The sequence below is a fragment of the Patella vulgata genome, chromosome 9 (genome assembly GCF_932274485.2).
Source record: "Patella vulgata chromosome 9, xgPatVulg1.2, whole genome shotgun sequence".
NCBI classification, from domain to species: Eukaryota; Metazoa; Mollusca; class Gastropoda; family Patellidae; genus Patella; species Patella vulgata.
The window spans coordinates 32,349,920-32,368,632 of record NC_065887.2 but is presented as its reverse complement, the minus strand read 5'-3'; the positions used below and the strand labels follow the sequence as shown (position 1 = coordinate 32,368,632).

Below are 18,713 nucleotides of genomic sequence, written 5' to 3'. Positions count from 1 at the left end.
CTTTCTGTAAACTTGTACAGAAATTCGAGTTCCACCCCAAACGATTAGAAATCGGCTACATGCAGCCCATTTGCATGCGCGACGACCGCGTGTTGTGCCTCCATTAACTCGCCAGCACATGGCAAACAGTCACCAACGGTGTAGGCAGCGTAGAAATTGGGGTAATCGTCGATGGGCGCGTGTAATGTTCTCAGATGAGTCCAGATTTAGTCTGGATTTCACCGATAGGCGTGCTCGCGTTTGGAGGCGTGTAAATGAGCGTCATGCTAACGTTAACGCCAGACAGCATAACAGATTCGGGCGTTGGTATGTTATGGTGTGGGGAGGATTCACCATGACTGTCAGAACGGAATTGCATATTGTTCAAGGAAGGGTCACTGGTGTGTACTACCGTGACCACATACTGGCACCGATAGTTCTGCCCTTTGCTCAATGTGCAGCAGGTCGACGTTTCATCTTTCAAGATGATAATGCCCGTGCCCACCGCACTGGTATCGTGGATGACTACCTCCAGCGTCACCATATTGTCCATATGCCTTGGCCAGCCATGAGTCCTGACCTTTCCCCTATAGAGCATGTCTGGGACATGATCGGGAGACGTGTTCGTCGACGTCAACGTCTACCGACAACGAGGCAAGAATTGGCCGTGGCACTGCAAGAGGGGTGGGTCAGATTGCGCCAAATCGTGATTGGACGGTTGATTTGGAGCATGCCACGACAAATTGCTGAATGTCTGAGGATTGGTGAAGCAATTACTCATTATTAAGACAAATTTAAAAAACATCCAATTTCATTTTTTTAAAGTGTATCTCTTTGCGAGTGAAATGTGGCCGTCAGATAAGCCGCCCATTTGAACTGCTTATGTTCATGTGTAAGCAATTGGCCTGTTATTAACATACACTGGTTACCTCTAATAAAAAAAGCAGTGCATTTCCGCAGTTTTGTATTGTTTCTGAATTTTTTTTTGAAGAGTATATTAGGAAAGCCAGTAAGCCAAAAACTCCCCACATCCAACGTGTGACGCATTCTCTCTTCTCTGCTACATATTTTTATAGCCTTGTGATCGTTTATTATTGTCTCTGGTTATATTTGTAATTCTCTTCTTATGGCTAGGACTCACGCTGTGTATATATATATTTTTTTATCTCAGTCGTTAAGACATTAATCTTACCAGGAATAACAATGAAACAGCTCGTTTCTACACTGGATACATAGGTTACAAGCATAGATTACAATAAAGTCATTCTCCATCCTGCTGATAGAAATTGCTACATCGTCTCCTTCTAAGAATCTAGCGGCCGTCTGTCGATCGGCCAGAGATCTGAATATTTTCTACCTTTGGTTTTGGCTTTCAACTATCTAATTGGTCAAATATGACGTAATTAATTTTAATTATTGGTCACTAAGCCAAATGATGCAATGGTAATTTTCCTACCATAAGTGATCTGGTGATATTTTGTTTTCACACGGAACCAGCTACGTTTTGGTTTTATTAATCGTGTTATGGGTCAACCACACCACGCATTCATTTGAGTGCGTGGGATATGACTTCTCTATAATTTGAAACCAATAATTAGTTAAAGCATAGTTAATATAATGCTATTAATTTAAAGAGCAATAATACTACCAATCTTATTACATTCCTGCCTAATTTATGAAAAGCTTTACCATTCAAAATCTACGAACATCAGAGTCTTATTGACAGCCTTTCAAAATTCTGGAGTTTTTAGCAGGTTTATTTTTCACTGGCGACCTTGTGAGAAGTGTTTTGCCCGCTTCTCAGTTGTCATGGGTGGTGTGCATTTGGTAATAGATTTATCGTCCCCCGATGTATGCCAGTAATGCCATGTCACTGAATAATGTATATCATGGACATGAACCAGTTATGTGTATAAAACATCCCTAATATAATCGTTTTTTACAGAGCGACTGCAGAAAAAATGTCAATATTTCCTAGTTTGAGTCTTTAAAGGGCCAATCCCGATAATATTTTGGAGATTAAAACTGCTTAATTTTGTGTTAAAATTCCTTAAAATCCTCTACCTTAGGACCGAACAACAAACTCAATATTTGTGATACGTTTTCCAACAACTTGATCCCGCCAGTCGTCATCTGGAAATGGAGACCTGTGTCCCAAGCTGCATTATGCGGTGTCTGGATAAAACCAGACTTTTATTTTATAAAAGTAGTGTGTACATGTAGGTGAAATTTACCTTTCGTTATCAAGTACAGCACATGGGCCATTCACTATATAACATTGGTTAAAAAGGATGTGCACGAAATTATAAAATCGCTAAAAATAATAAGTAGGTCTACTGCCTTACTTTATTATTATCACGAGAATGCTACTTGATATCATCCATAGCGCCAAATTCGGCGCAAGCCTCAGGGATCGGCCATTCCTGTACTAAAAGGTATATTATCCTAAACAATAAGTACGATCGTACTATGGACCAGGAACTGACCAAGTTGTTAAATGAAATTGAAAAAACTAATTCGCCAAATCGATGCAGAGTTGTTCAAAGAAGAAACATGCCAATTTTCATGGCAATTCAATTGACGGAGCCTTAGGCATTTTCAAAGAGCGTCACCCCTTGGATTACGGAAAGCTTGTCCCCGTCATATTGATTTTCGTGTTTGGTGTGGGGGTAGGGGTGGAGTATAATATATATTTTAGACCACGAGACATGCGTACAAAGATAGCATCTAAGTAATAAAGGGTAGACATAATCTCTACAAAAAAGGTATTACAATCTTTAAAGGCTTGTGTGACTGCCGAATCCAGTGGGTGGAAACCGGAGAACCCGGAGAAATCCCACGTAGTTGGACAGGCGACCCTACGCCTTGTCACGTACAACCGGGGAATCGAAACCACGCCAGTTGACTCAATTACATACCTAATGATACAACACGCACGTGCTAACCATTCGGTCATCCACCCCCACCCCCTGAATCCAGTAAATTACAACAAATAATTATTGAGACACATAGTGGCCCCCAACCACTTTCAACTCATGGACCCTTTGAAACATTTTACAAATCTTCGAGGACCCACCAAATATGCATGTATTCTGTTAAGCCATATTGCCCGTGTTTGGGTCGCTATGACTTTTAACATGGCCGTTTTGATCAAAAACGTGGCACACCAACCCATAGCAAACTGATCGCCAGTCCTATTAATTAACTCTGGTATACGTTAATGGAACTCAAAGATCGAATAAACCATCTTTTTTCGTGGGCCCCTGTTTCCCCGCGTACTCCCTGACTTCGAGGACTTCTAAATTCGTATCACGGTTTTCGGGGTCCGTTGACCCCAGGTTTGGAGACGCAGGTCTAGGCCACTGGATATAGATATATACACGAATAGCAATCGTGCTTTTAAATTATATACTGTTATCTAATGAGAAAATAGGTCATACTCGCTGCTAGGGGTAGCTTTCTAGAAAGGGCAGCCATTGTTATACTAAATTATTAATATTCACAAGGTAATTTGTCGGGTGTATTATTATAGTGTACATTATCACTTGGGCGGTATAATTAAAACACTGTAAAGGGACAATAACACTCTTGCTGGCTTGAAAGCTCCAGAAAATAAATAATATCTCTATCTAAGTACTAAATGTTTAAGTGTCCTACCTGTTGTGTAAATTATCCATTACATTCTATTTTACTTGTCCAGAGGGTTCGAAAATATTTTTAAATCGAAGTTTCATTTGAAAAGGTTTACGTTAGACGTTTCAAATCATTATGTTGAATTTGTCAAAATTTTTAAATAAAGTGTGTTAAGATGAAATTTGTATCATCAATTAATTGAAATATTCTAAAATAGTACAATTTGTTGACCAGAATAAAGATTGGGACATATTATTCAGTTACAACAAGAGTGGTATTGAGCCTTTAATATGCAAATTCCAAATAAGACCTTTTCTGAAATCTTCGTGTGTGAGGGTGGGGATTCAATAGGGAAGATCTCTGCCTATAATCAGCCTCTATACTATACGGGTCTGGAACTAAATTAATTGTCTAACGCGTGTACTTTAGATGGTAAGGTCTGTCATTCGGTCAAGTGGGGTGATTTCAATTTTCAGCTTGTACGTGACAAGGCGTAGGGTCGCCGTCCAGCTTCCTTTGTTGGTTTTCTCCAGGTCTTTCTTCCGACTACCAAAGACCAATTCCCACAAGAGAATTATTGAAATAAAATTGAATCATATGTGGACGATAACTCTCTCTCTCTCTCTCTCTCTCTCTCTCTGACAATATTTTTTTTTACAATCTTATAAATAGAAAAGTAAAAATATTTATTGTCAGAGCTTCCGTGTTACTGTTTGCTATATAATTTATGTCTAGCGACGTTATCGTTCTTGAGATAAAATTCAGCTGTTGACATGAATATTATTAAAACATAACACTCATTTTAATCTCTCTGCGTAACCTGAGTTAATCGATCATTAACTAAAACGAATTTTTCACAAAGCTGTGATGGTTGTTTATTTTGAATTAATTACACAATTACACTACAATATAAATTTACAATATGTTAAGTAAAAACGACTTAATGTTCCCCATTCCTTGATGTTTGTGCCCACAAAAAAGGAAATACATTGCCCGAAAAATGCACGGTTCACCGAATCTGCCTCTCCCCCCCCCCCCCGGCTCCTACGCCTATGAGGGGATTCGCGCAGAGCGTATCTTTGTTCCGTTTTGGCCGCACCCTACTCTAATCATCCAAGACCTCATCCCAAAGATGACGTTGTGTCCACCCAGGACTCTCCTCTGCTGAAATTCTCTAAAAACGCCCCTGTATTACCTGTACAACATTTAGCCAGTTAAGCTTCGGTTGTTGAATGTTAATTTGAAATCCTTCTGACTATAGATAGCAAGTGTCATGTAATTGGATATACTTATTATTCTTTCAAAAACATTTGTTCTGAGGAAGAAATTGTGCATAAAGTCTAGGATCGTGGATTGTTAAGAAATTTAATGCAAAGCTTGATCTTGATTTCAAAATATGATTCCTTTCAGAGGATAACGACAATGGAATTCACGAGTGTAAACGCTGCACTAATTCCCCCACCCACTATATATTGTCTGGATACACTAGACTGTATTTACCTATTCTTAAAAGTCATCTCTATTATCCAAGCGGTTGATGATATTCATATTGGGGAAATTGGACTTCATAAGGTAAAAGAATAAAAAAAAAAACAAAAAAAACCCAAACAAATGCTATGGGTCGACATGCTATAATTGGTGCCCTGACAACTCACATCGGTGGCTCATTTCGCCTCCGTATATTTACGTACACCAGTAAATCTGACACTCACCCTAAAACAAATCTATATAGAATAACAAAAAATGTTCGATTTAAAATGTACTAGAGACTAACTTACAACGAAATCAATGTTTAAAGCGACAAAGCGGCCAGAAATCCAAATGTCGCAAAAGATATCAATAATAAATATAATCTCAAGAAAAAATGATCTAATATTTTTGACAAGTCTTTCCAATCCAAGTCATCATCTGTCTCGGGGCTATTTCCATTTTCCAGTTTATGTTCGGTTGCTTCCCTTTGTAGATACATGTTGGGCGTTTCGCCCTTTTCGTACATAGAACCTCTGTCTGATCCCAAATCTGAAACTGAATTCTGTCGTGGTTTGCATTTCCTATAACAGACCAATCGCCCAAGTATCTTCTTGTAGAAATATTGTACCCATGGTGAAATTGGTTCGTCGTTCTCTCGGAAATATAACTTGATAACAAGTATACTGAAACCAACCGCCAGAGCTCCCATTATCAGAACAAATGAGAAATAAACAACTGAAAATACATTATTAATATTATTATAGAACCACTACCAGGGTTGCTGTCGCGCTTTAGCTAGGTACCTAGTTCGACTCGGTAGGCCTATCATATATATTGAAGTTACAAATTAGCTACCCAAGAGCGCCTCGATACCTTCACGGATCTTATAATAAGACATAATAAGAAAAAAACCACTGAATCAAATATTTATAGCTATAAAAAAAGTGGAAGTGTTGAAAAGTTCTCTAAGGAATTGTTTCATTGTGGAACTATATGATAAACCAAATCTGGTTCTAGTTATATATAGTCTATTTGTGTACTGTATTGCCTATCATTATAGCCGCACATTGCAATCTAATTAAAATTAAGGTACTCAGTCAAACCGCCACATATATATATATTTAACACTACCTATACATCAAGGTTTCGAATAAAATTTTAAAAAAAATAAATAAATAAAAAAATAGAAATTCTAAATTCGACTTCCAGATTAAATTCAGATTTTCAATTCCAACAATGTTCCTTAAAAGTCAAAAAAGCTCACTTCCGGTTTGACTGGGATTTTCTAAAAACAACAATGCATATCGCTAAACTTCATTTAAGATGTTACACAATGAAATGTGCCCCATATAAAATCTAGCTGTCGGGGCTTGCTATCATGTCTTCCCCTGCTTATGCATGGTCAGTATGTACCCCATGTCCATAGATATTAAAAGTTGAAATAAATAATTATGCAGTTACCCATAATGGATGTATGAGTAGAAGTTGGTGGTATCTTATCAGATACCAATGTCAGCAACACAGCAAACGACAGGAGAACTGTTAGTGAATAGCCCATTTTCTCTCCCGATTCTGCAGGCAAGGCAAATACAAGGGCAGTAAGTATTGAATTAACGATGACAGGCAACATCACATTGAACCAGTAGTACTGAGATTTTCTTTGTAAAGTAAAATAGAAACTCAGTTGTCCATAATCAATATCTCTAGAATCTGTACTCTCCCCCCGTATTGTGTAGTGATCAATTATGTCCCATTCACCATTTTCCTTGTATTCCTCGAGGTTTATCCCCGATCCTAATGCAGAAACATCGAGTTCCTTTAGGGCGTATCCCCAGCTCTGGATTGTTAAATGACAAGTCTGTACATCAAAAGGATAAACTGTAGTATCGGCTAAGCAGCTAACTTCATATATCCCGGGAGGTTCCCAGATGATTTTGCTACTATTGGTAATTCGAAGTGGAGTAAAGCCATCTTGAATTATTCCCAACTTCTGAACGCTGTTAAAACAAAGGAAGGGAAATATAGAAGCGGGCTTGTCGGGTGCTCTAATATGTCCACCAGCAACATTGTCGTCAGTGTTAGCATTAGCTGCTCTTTAATCTTAATAAACAAATCCCACCGAGCAAGTTAAAAAATAAATCTTAAATTTATGATTGAAACAATGATAACAGTCATAATATAAACGAAACGAGGGAGAAATATAAGATCGGATTCTTGCTCAGGTCCCATTACACAATCCCTCTAATTTCGTAAAGGACATAATTCTGAGTGTTTCCTAATTATTCCGAATTTGAATAGGGACCATCTTTATGCATTTAATGGATAATCCCATTAGATTTTACAAAATTACACCGTGAACCATTTTCTGCGTCATTATCACAAGCCTTAAAGATACATTATGGGAGATAAAATAAAGAGATGGCAGTTCTCGCTATAATAGTTAAAAACTAGATAGTGTAAAGGTAATTTGCTGAAAATTTCAGTCAAATTGATCCACTATGAGTCGAGAAAGAAGCGGGTGAAATTTTTGCATAGTCTCGGTCATCATTACTAAAATCATTAATATAAACAACATAGTCTCGATTATCCACTTTTTCTGATTTAATTATCAACGGCCGTTAGCGGCATATGGGGATCTAATCCAGCCAACATCGAAGGCTAGCCTTGACATCGAGAGTTTATTATGGTCTGGATGAGTTAATTAATGTCTAATTGATAATTTAAATTACATTTCAAGCCTAAAGAAAGACTTGTAATAAGCAGATTTTGCTCTTGCATAATGCATGTTTAAGTGTCCAATTACGATAACTTGCGAAATTTACGATTTGCGATATAAACTCTACAGTAGAGAACCTGGTGCCTGTGTAGTAGATATGAAAAGAAACTTTAACTGGAAATACACGAACTAATCTCTTGCAGTACTTGTTCCTCTTGTTTGAGGCAAAACATTAAAAATGCGTAGAAATGTAGTTACTTTAATAGCCAAGTCACCGATCTAATTCGATTTTTAAAAACAAATAAACAGTAATACTCATAATAGAGCGGTAACTAATAGGACATAGCTAAGTTAATGACAAGTATTTCGATTAGAAATTGCCATTCATCAATAATTGCCAGTATTGAAATGGCAGTGTTAATAAACAAAAGAAAGTTTCGTTGTTTTGATACTTACCAGTTACTGATTACAAGAGTTGGTCGCCAAACTTCTGTTTGAGATGCAAATATAAAACCAATGTCGCCATACTCTTCTTGAACCCAACTTAACCGTTTATCGATCCAAGCCTAAAATCAAGTACATGTGCGCTTAGAGGCAGTCATCGAGAAAATAAGTATAATTACTTTTGAATAATATAATTTTAAAATAATCTTAAACTCTCTAACTTACCGAATATCGCCACACCGATTAAGATATTACCATACCAAATTAAGTGTTTATAGTCAAATAGGATTATTTTTTTACCAGTCGAACAAGGCGTCAAAATCTCACATGCCTGTTAAACGCATAATGTGTCCATAATTAGTTTGTGTGCATTATTTGAAGTCAATCTACCGATTCGTTATCAGAGTTAATATTTTGTTTAATTTTGCATGTACCTACCAATGTAAGCCATCCACTCACTTGAAAAGACTGGTCTCGGATATTCTTAAAAGTAAAAAAGTAAATGTATCATTTTTTGAGTGACGATTCAGCAAAAGATAGGTAAGGATGACAACTACAGGGATTAACTTTTTAAAAAAAAAATCATATAGCTGTTAAAGGACAATATTGGTGTCAGTCATAATTACATATGTGATAGAACTGGTTAAATAATTCCAAATATAATTTTAACACAGAGGTCATTGCTACGGGAGATGTGTACACAAGCACGTGACGAAACGGGAAGATACGTCAAACATGACAAACACGAGTTATCCTTCTATGTATCTGACTGATGTAACGAGCGATAACAGACAAACAATCAAATTTCATTTCACTGATAATTCCGTTGAAGTTTAAAAGTTATTATATGGGACGGTGAGAGGGTATCTCACAATTCAGAAATATATAGTAGGATAACTCGTGTTTGTCATGTTTGTCGTCACTTCCCGTTTCTTCACGTGCTTGTTACACATCTCCGGTAGCAATGATCTCTGTGTTAAAGTTATATTTGGGATGTATTTAACCAGTTCTATCACATATTTTATAATGACTGACACCAATATTGTCCTTTAAGTTCTTCCCAATATGGAATCTCAAGTTTAATAAAAACCGACGAAAATGTTTGTTTATTTGTGCTCAGGTAAGCCGTTAATTGTCATTCTGGCCAAGTTCTGGTTCCACCGGTGACGTCACGGGCGCACTCTTTTATTTAGAGTAATATAAGATTGGGGTTACCTATAGAGTTTTAAAACGCTGATTCCAGTAGCTGACTTTGAGTTCAGTGCCGGTGCTAGTGTAATACTATATGTATACTATTGAGGATATTTAAGATCTCTGAATGATTTTCTAGTCAATATATTGAAGACGTTACCTACAAACAGATGACAGCTACGTTTGAACCCGCTGTGTGACGTCATAGTCTGGTGATCCAATTATAGTCTCCCATGCATGCTAGGAAACTCGGTACCTTTCACTCGTTCCTGCCACTTCAAATTTCATATTAGTATATCTTTAATATCCCACATCACACTACGTGTATATGGAAAACACGACACCCATTCTTCTTAAGGATATTCATTAGTATAATTATGTCCATTGGCGTTGTGTGTACGGTTTGGCGATAAAACTAGTACATGTACTACTTTCAGACAATAGATCCCCAGACAATTCATAAAAGGCCAACGAGGCAGTGTACAGATTAAAGTTGCAATTGCAAATTTTCAAGTTATATTTTTAAAATGTATTAAAATAAAGCCTTAAAATAGATGGTATCCATAAACAGTCCTACCTTGTTAAAGAATAATCCTATTAATCCTATAATTCGCTATTGCCAGCTGAGAAATTGGCAAAAATATCATTTTTAACTTCAAATTCCAACGTTGGAAAATGGCTGCCCCATGTTGTCAATAGCAAAAAAGGGGAGGTAATTGTGTTGTTATTTCCTGTGTCATAGAAGTTTAAGGGTGGGAAATAATGCCCATGATCGTATAATAGTGAATTGATAACCTATTGAGCAAAAGACATAGAAATAATTATGTTTTGACTTTCTTAGAAAATTTGAAATTCTCGCTTTAAACAAATGAACCAGTTTCTGCAATGAAATGGGGTTTAACGTTCTACTTTTCTACAACGAGTTGGCTAATGAAGGAGGACTTATGCCATGCAGTGTGCTGTGGGGAAATTATTGTCCACCCAGCGGCGCTGCGGCCTACTCTTATTTCGAATTTCAATAGTACGCCACCATGTACATGGGAATTTGTTTTTATGTGTCATCCGATCGATTAGACGCTCTTTCTCGACATGCATCACTGAGGAGAAAACCTATTCGAAAATCGCGGGGAAATTTCCCGACCAACACGAGATGAAATCCCGGTTAGTCTGGTTAGCGAGTCAATTCCTATATCACTTAGCCACCTTAGATCCCGAAACAATCTCTGGGAAAAAAAATATTTCCGAAAACACAACGTACCAAAAAATTAATGGTCATCAAATTTAACAGGATTTCGACTTGGACTCGATCACTTGGACGAATTTTTAAATCATACTCCCCAGTCTCGAACAGTTTGTCTCTCAAGAGAGCTTCATCTTTAATGGTAAAACCATCCGTAACTAGAAAAAATCAAAACCAGTCGAACAAAAAAAAAAATAGTTTGATAGCCTCGATAATAACAGTTTATATTGTCTCCATATAGAATAGTATATAGATATTCGTTGTTGTCAAAGCGGAGACAATAAAGGCTGGAATGATCGAAACCATCAATTTGATTTTTGAAATTGATAGTTGTTGTTTTTTTTAAAAACAAGAGAGAAAGAGAGAGAGAAAGAGAGATGGGGTTTAACGTCCACTCGACACAAACTAGGTCATTTCGGGACTAACATATGGTTTAATTTTATAATTCGCTTGCGCATATGGGTCTTTAGCAGTGGGAGGAAACCGGAGGACCCGGACGAAACCCACGAGGTTGGACAGGCGACCCTACTCCTTGTCACGTACAACCGGGGATTCGAAACAACGCCAGTCGACTCAATGACCGACTTTATGATACAGCGCGCGCACGCTAACCATTCAGCCATCCAACCCCCCTTTTTAAAAACAAAATGACGAGACTAATCCAAACAGTTTCAGAAAACTTAACGTGATTATCCACCACGAATCAAATGGGTGCAAATCAGAAAGCTTATTTCAGATTTTTAACGATTTTCAGCATTATGCAACCTTCTGTTCCACAGTTAATCCCTTTTTTTTCGAAAACAGTTTTTCATAGATTCTTTGATGTGCAGCATTTTGAATGAGACGATGAACACTGTTGGGGTTTTTTTCAGCCGGAGTTAGCGTGAAGCACTGGAGCTGGAGAGGATGAATTCTGTTGAATTTTAGCATTCCGTGATATTCATGTCCGGAAAAGCTGGTCAATGAGAATCAAAATTGGTCAATGAGAATAAATAACCGATAAAGCAGCAGTAGATCTTGTACAAAAAGAAACAATATGTCCATGTCGGAATGAAATAAATAATTTTAATTATACTGGAACAGTGGCATCTGAAGTAGGTTTTCTGACAAATACATAAACTGTAAACATTCATTATACTTCTGGGAATTTAAATCATACCATTCCATTATAACCTTAACTATCATGGAGTGTCGCCTACTACGCGACCTCAAATTTCGTCACATAAAAAATTAATTTGTGTAAATGACCAGATACTTACAAGTTGGATATATCAGTAGTAAACAGTAAAAGCTTGTCCATACGGGGTCCATTTTATTGATATTCTTTTGTTGTGGTTATATATAAATCATATGTTGACTTCAGTTATCGCTTCCCAATGGTCGCCAGCTTCGGTCACGGAACAAAGTCCGTTTACTTGGGAATTGACACGTCAACAAAACAGTCAATTTTGTACTGTAAACAATTTTATTACTGTGTATGAATTGAATAGTACCAGACCAGATTCCATCTATGCTTTCTTTTTATTTATCTGTTTCGTCTGGAACAGAATATTTAATGTTTGATACAATGACATTCATACAATAAAGTATAAAGCTTATAACCTATTGTGGTTTTTTTTCTTCAAATATTACGCTGAATGATGACAAAATATATAAATGCAGGATTATCAGAAGGGCCTGTAGAGTGTCCACAAACAAGATATGAACGGACGGACAGGGGCGACGACAATATACGTCCAAAGGAAATTGTTCAGCAAGAGAGAGAGAGAGAGTGTGCAACGCTCACGCGACACAAACTAGGTCATTTCGGGACTAACATACGGTTCAATTTTATTTCATTAACTCGAATAATTCGCTTGAAGCGCGTGTGTATCTTTTGCAGTCGGAGGAAACCGCTGAACCCGAAGAAAACCTACGAGGTCGGACAAGCGACCCCAATCCTTGTCACGTACAAGCGATGTATTGATACCACGCCACTTATGGCCACAAGCCTCAAGGAACATTGGCAATAAGGTTTAGAAAGTACCATTGCGAATGGACCATTTATGACACTGGTGTGCATATAAAAAGCTACAAGATTATCAATTCCCATTAGTCCACGGCCTAGGGGACGGTAAAAGCCATTTACACCAACCGTAGCGTTGTCAGGCAACACATATACACCCACTAGCAGCATTATAATGGATGTCTTTCAAAATAGCGGTTCAAGCGGAAATAACTATACATTACAGGGAAACCCTTCATAACTTCCAGAACTTTTCCAGTAAGTTTTAAATATTAATATCAAAAATTCTTATCTATGGAGTGTTTTATAAAGTCTTTGCGGTAGGGACACTAACTTGCCGAAAGATTGTTGCGCGACTCTGAACAATTCTAGCAAGTCTGAAAACCCTGACCTGTATATAGAGTGCTTACAAAAATTGTGGACAATTAACCTATAAAAAATCTGTATAAAAATCAAAACGTATATGAAGAGAGATGACGTGAAATAAAATGATTTCACGTGTGAATAAGAGAGAGATAGAGAGAAATGGGGTTTAACGTCCACTCGACACAAACTAGGTCATTTCGGGACTAACATATGTTTTTTTTAAAAATTTTATTTCAATAATTCTTTAGCAGTGGGAGGAAACCGGAGGACCCGGAGAAAACCCACGAGGTTGGACAGGCGACCCTACTCCTTGTTACGTACAACCGGACGTGTGAATAAGAGTTGTTTGATAAATTCCTTCGTTATATATTAGCAAAACACGTCGATATTGTGACGGTGAGGTCCGTCAGATATTACAAGAGTCTTGAATGGTTCTTCAAATCTTTAAAACTGGAAACTTATAATAATAATTATCTACATGCACTTACAAGACCGCGGATAGCAGAGCTAAAAGACTAACATATCAAGTACAATCACAGATTTATATGGAATAACTTCTAATCACTTGGCGAGACAAAGTGTTGACATAAACAAGCACGGATGTAATACTGTACAATATAAGAAATCAAACAATGGTAAGTAAAACAATTAATAGATTAATCATACGATTTGCATGTCCACGAAACAGGCCATTTTGGCAGTTACTTTCTATCTATATAAAGTTTTATAAAAGGGATGATAATAAATTAACATGTCATTAGCAATATAACATTTCATCCATGGCTAGTCACCTGTCCATTTAATAGCACACACACACAATAAATGTTCGAGGGAATGGAATGGTTATTGTCCCGAGAGATTAAAAGAATAAAATTTGATGCAAAGTCCAGAAAAGAAAGTATTTACCAAGAACCCCCCCCCCCCCCCATAAAAAGCAATTATTCATACCATGTATTATAAAGTTCTTTCCTCAGTCATCCGATGCTGTTCTTCGTAAATAAGACGTACTTATATACATATATTTGTAGACAAGTCTACGGCGAGGAAGGTATAAAACAAATCATAGCAATTGGGCACATTCACTACGTATAATTACTGAATGTAACCGACGCAACAGTTTTATACATCCATAAAGAGTGAATGTTGTTTGTATAATGTTCCAACACATGATAATAAATCAATACTTTTTAATGTCCTGTGTATTCATTGACAGGCGCAAAAACAGAGACTGATCATTTGTCCAGATTGTTAGATTATCGTCCTTCTCGATAAAGAATCAATATCATCATTTTCTTTTTATCTTATACGCGCACAATTATAAAAATATGGCCGTATGTAGCCTATGTTGTCATAACACTGACCGTTCACATTAGCTGCAGTAAAAATAATAGTTTTCGATCTGTCGTGATTTAACTACACAGTTATCCCAAATCTAAATATGTGAGATTCGAGGCCGGAAATGGCATCTTAAGCGTTCAATTTTTTGGCACGTCAGCACTTCATTTTCTGGACCCCTCCCGGCTGAAAATCCTAAAACTGCGCCTGCATTTTGACGGACTGTGGCGTACATAATGACGCGGATTTAGTATACTCTCACCCTCTCCGCTTCCAACTATTTATCAAAAATAAAGTTGATATACTCTTTAACCGATAAAATATAACGATGAGGGTGTTTTAGGGAGTGTTTTAGTCACTTCGTATTGTCCTGGAGTCACGGTGGCTAAGTGAGTAAGACGCTGGCTCGCTAGCCTGGGGGTCGCCGGTTCGCTCTCGGTATAGGCCGAGAAAGTTCATCGGGATTTTACAGCGTGGTTTCCGGCGGTTATAATTACTTTAAGTTTGTAGTTTAAAGATCCTACATGTATTTTAAAGCGGAAATTGCAAATTTTTTAAGAAAGTCAAAACGTAATTATTTCTATGTCTTTTGCTCAATAGGTTGTCAACTCACAATTATACGATCATAGGTGTCATTCTCACACTTAAAACTCATTTACACAGGAAATAATAACACAATTACCTCCCTTGTTTTCTATTCTCCACCACGGAGTTGCCTTTTTCAAACGTTTGAAAATGAAGAGGAAATTGATATTTTGCCAATTTCTCAGCTGGCAATAGTGAATTATAGGATTAATAGGATTATTCTTTAACAAGGTACGACTGTTTATGGATACCATCTATTTTCAGGCTTTATTTTAATAAATTTTAAAAATATAACTTAAAAATTTGCAATTTCCGCTTTAAGATTGTGAGTAGATTTCAGTATCTTGGAAATCTGGTCTGTTGTCCCTTTTCTTGGTCTGTTGACTATTGTATTCCATATCAAGACACAGCGTTTGCTTCGTCCTCATCATATCACAGATGCTGCCGTATGTGGGCCATAGTAGGGCCAACACTGAGTGGCTATCTGGGCTTTTGGTTGTACTTTACTGGTCGTCTAGTGGAAGTAGTAATCAGTGTCGTGCAAGAGACAGGGACGTTCAACTTTTGCTTTCCAAAACACTAGATAATACTGATATCTGATTAGAGTAGTTACGAGGGGTTATTGATAAGTAGTGAGCCTTGATTGGAAAACCGTGCAACACAATGATACCACGTTTTGCACGCGCACTATTATGTTCCTCGGTCTCTTTCACAAACTTTCATCACATTCGGTTAAACTGTTTGGTTGTGACAGGTCATAACAATCAAGTATATAGGGTCTGTTGTTATCAGAAAATGGACCATATCGAGGCGAGAGCTGTGATTAAGTATCTGCATAAAAAGGGTCTAACACCGAAAGCCATACATGATGATATGGTTGAGACATTAGGAGATGATGCTCCCTCATATGCCACAATTAAAATGTGGTAAGCTGAATACAAGCGTGGCCGAGACAGCATTGAAGACGAACCACGCCCTGGTCGACCAAAAACTGTGTCAACACCTGAAATGGTGCTAAAAATCCATGATCTGATAATGAATGACCGGCGAGTTACTGAACGATTCATAGCTGGGGTAGTTTGTATTAGCCAGGAGAGAGTTCATTCTATTATCACTGAAACTTTGGAAATGACAAAGGTTTCAGCACGATGTGTGCCAAAGCTTTTGACGCCTGATCAAAAGCGTTCAAGACACATCATGTCAGAAGAGAATCTAGCCTTATTTGAAACCGATCCTGATCGCATCCTCAAACAAATTGTTACTATGGATGAAACTTGGGTCCACCACTTTCAGCCAGAAACAAAAGAGCAGTCAAAACAGTGGAAACATGTGACGTCGCCGACCCCAAAGAAGGCAAAGACTGTTTCATCGGCTGGAAAGGCGATGGCCTCAGTATTCTGGGATTTTGAGGGTGTTCTCATGGTGGATTACCCCCAAAAGGGTCAAACAATTAACGGTAGATACTATGCAGCACTTATAAGTCAGTTGAGGCAAGAAATTAAGACCAAAAGACGAGGAAAGCTGACCAAAGGTGTGATTTTCCACCAGGACAATGCGCCAGTGCACACATCAGCTGTTGCCATGTCAGCAATCCATGACTGTCGTTTTCAACTTCTTCAGCATCCCCCCTACTCTCCTGATTTAGCTCCCTCAGACTTCTAACTGTTTCCTGCTCTGAAGAAATGTCTTTCCGGTAGGCATTTCCCGTCTGGCGATGACGTCATTGCCGCTGTGGATGATTTTCTACACACCCAAGACAAAGACTTCTACAGAACTGGAATAAAGGCTCTGCAACACCGATGACAGAAGTGTATTACATTGAAGGGGGGCTATGTTGAAAAGTAAATACATTTGATTTGAATTTCTTGTTTCTTTCTGTGTTAGACTCACTACTTATCAATCACCCCTCGTAGTGCATTTCTTATGCATTGGGCTGATAACTCGGCTGATAGAAGTCGCCTTGTACTCAATACTCTTGGCATCCTGGGATTTAAACAGAAAATGTCACCCTATTTAAAAGCTTACGCTTTCTGGAACACTTGATACCACATATCATTTGAGTACAACTTATTTGATTATTTTCTTCGCTTTTGTGTTTACAGGTTCATAGCATGACGTTTATGGTAATGATGCATGATGGTTGATTATGGTAATGATGATGACAGCTTTAGTAGCGAGAAATGAGGTAAGATTTAGATCTTGTTATTTCGACACCATTGAATGATATTGTTTTATATTATAATTTTCAATAACTATCAATTTTAACTTAATAAATAAATGACAAGTTGTATCAGGTGTTCTTAAAAGACAGTCAACAAGTTTGGGTGATTTTGAAAGCAATGTCTAGTTTTGTAATTAACCTTTTGGCTTTGTGAGGACGACCGAATTTGAATGTTAAGGAAAACTAATACAGTTGCTACTTTACATAATAGTAAGTGTAGGGGGACTGCACCACACATAATTTACACAAAAACAAATACACGGACAGGACATCATACTCAGGAAAACACAAACATAATGACAATTCAAAAAAAAGTGAATGGATCCGGGGGCTAGCCGTAAGCGTCCACTGCGCTGTACAGTCCCGGGTCTGTAGTGACACAGACTTCACTCAAATTTGAAAACAATTAGGAATACAACCCAAAAAACCCATTGTGTAATGCCAGCAGGAGTCATGATCTGATATATGCTACACGAAATACGAATGTAAGCATATGTAGTAAAATTCAACTATACAAGTAACCACATAGGTGAAAAGTATAAAAAAAAGTAGTCTAAACTCTTAAATTCAATAAAGAAACGCTTCAGTATTTAATACATATAGGGTACATGTTCCATAGTCACAAAAAAACAAAAACAAAACTGAATACAGAGAAGCAAGTAGGAAATGTAGACTGTTTCGAGGGACAGCCGTCTGCTGACTGAGAATGGCGTCATATCTTAGAAGGTGATAAAAAAATCACAATAATAAGGGAGATAATCCAGATAAAATAACGTTAAAAGCTTAAAAAACCATAAGTTCTAGCGACTAATCGGAATTATTAAGTTATGTAATTGTACAATATATAATAATATATTAATATAATACCCCACACAAGAAATGCAAAACAGGTATGTTGAAGAAATCGTACTATGTAAGTGTATTTATAAAGGCATAATATTAAGGGAGGTAATTCAGACAGGGTTAGGTAACAACAGAAACTCTAAAATAAAATTTAAATTGGATCATTATTATCCAGTATGTAGTCGGTTATATACTTACAAGAAATGTCAAACTTGGTATGTTGAAGTAATGGAAGTTTTGAAATTTCTTTTAAAATGCGTAATTGTGTAGCGCCTTTGGCAGTGCATTTAAAGTAAAGATTTTATTCGGGAGAGAAATAGATCTTTATCGTTACATATTGTCAAAAATCGTAATGCCTGTGAATAGAAAACACTGTATAGAGTGGTATCTGGTATGTTACTATAGATTGACGGGTATTTTACTACTTAAAAACCAAATTTGTCCGTCTTGTCGAAAATACCGACATTAAATTTATTGTTAATTATATTGATGTTAAGGTCAAGAACAGATGCATTTATAGTACCGGAATTTTCTTTATTTAATATTAGTTCAGGAGGATATATTTCACTTTTATATTTGTTAAAATTTCCGTTATCATTGATAGGTGGTATGTCATCAATGTATCGGAAGGTATAGTTTAGACTTTTAGCTACTTTGTAATCTGTTTTTCTTTTATGGTCTTGAA

At 37.2% G+C, this 18,713-nt stretch overlaps 1 protein-coding gene across 1 annotated transcript; it reads right to left on the bottom strand.

Annotated features, from left to right (window-relative positions):
- Nucleotides 1-4,491: 4,491 nt before the first annotated feature.
- LOC126832129 (acetylcholine receptor subunit beta) lies at nt 4,492-14,161 on the bottom strand. The gene is made up of 7 exons (XM_050562836.2): nt 13,993-14,161; nt 11,933-12,211; nt 10,692-10,831; nt 8,681-8,725; nt 8,255-8,364; nt 6,544-7,079; nt 4,492-5,817 (listed from the first exon to the last, which is right to left on the bottom strand). The coding sequence occupies exons 2-7, from the start codon at nt 11,982-11,984 to the stop codon at nt 5,405-5,407; spliced, it is 1,296 nt and encodes a 431-aa protein (XP_050418793.1). The 5' UTR covers nt 11,985-12,211; nt 13,993-14,161; the 3' UTR covers nt 4,492-5,404.
- Nucleotides 14,162-18,713: the final 4,552 nt, after the last annotated feature.

What these genes read in the sequence shown, in the direction of transcription:
- LOC126832129 (XM_050562836.2), bottom strand. Translation starts at nt 11,984, where the DNA reads ATGGACCCCGTATGGACAAGCTTTTACTGTTTACTACTGATATATCCA. An exon ending in ACTACTGATATATCCAACTT is followed by an intron (nt 10,832 to 11,932) that starts GTAAGTATCTGG and finishes GATTTTTTCTAG; the next exon opens with TTACGGATGGTTTTACCATT. An exon ending in TGAGTGGATGGCTTACATTG is followed by an intron (nt 8,365 to 8,680) that starts GTAGGTACATGC and finishes ACTTGATTTTAG; the next exon opens with GCTTGGATCGATAAACGGTT.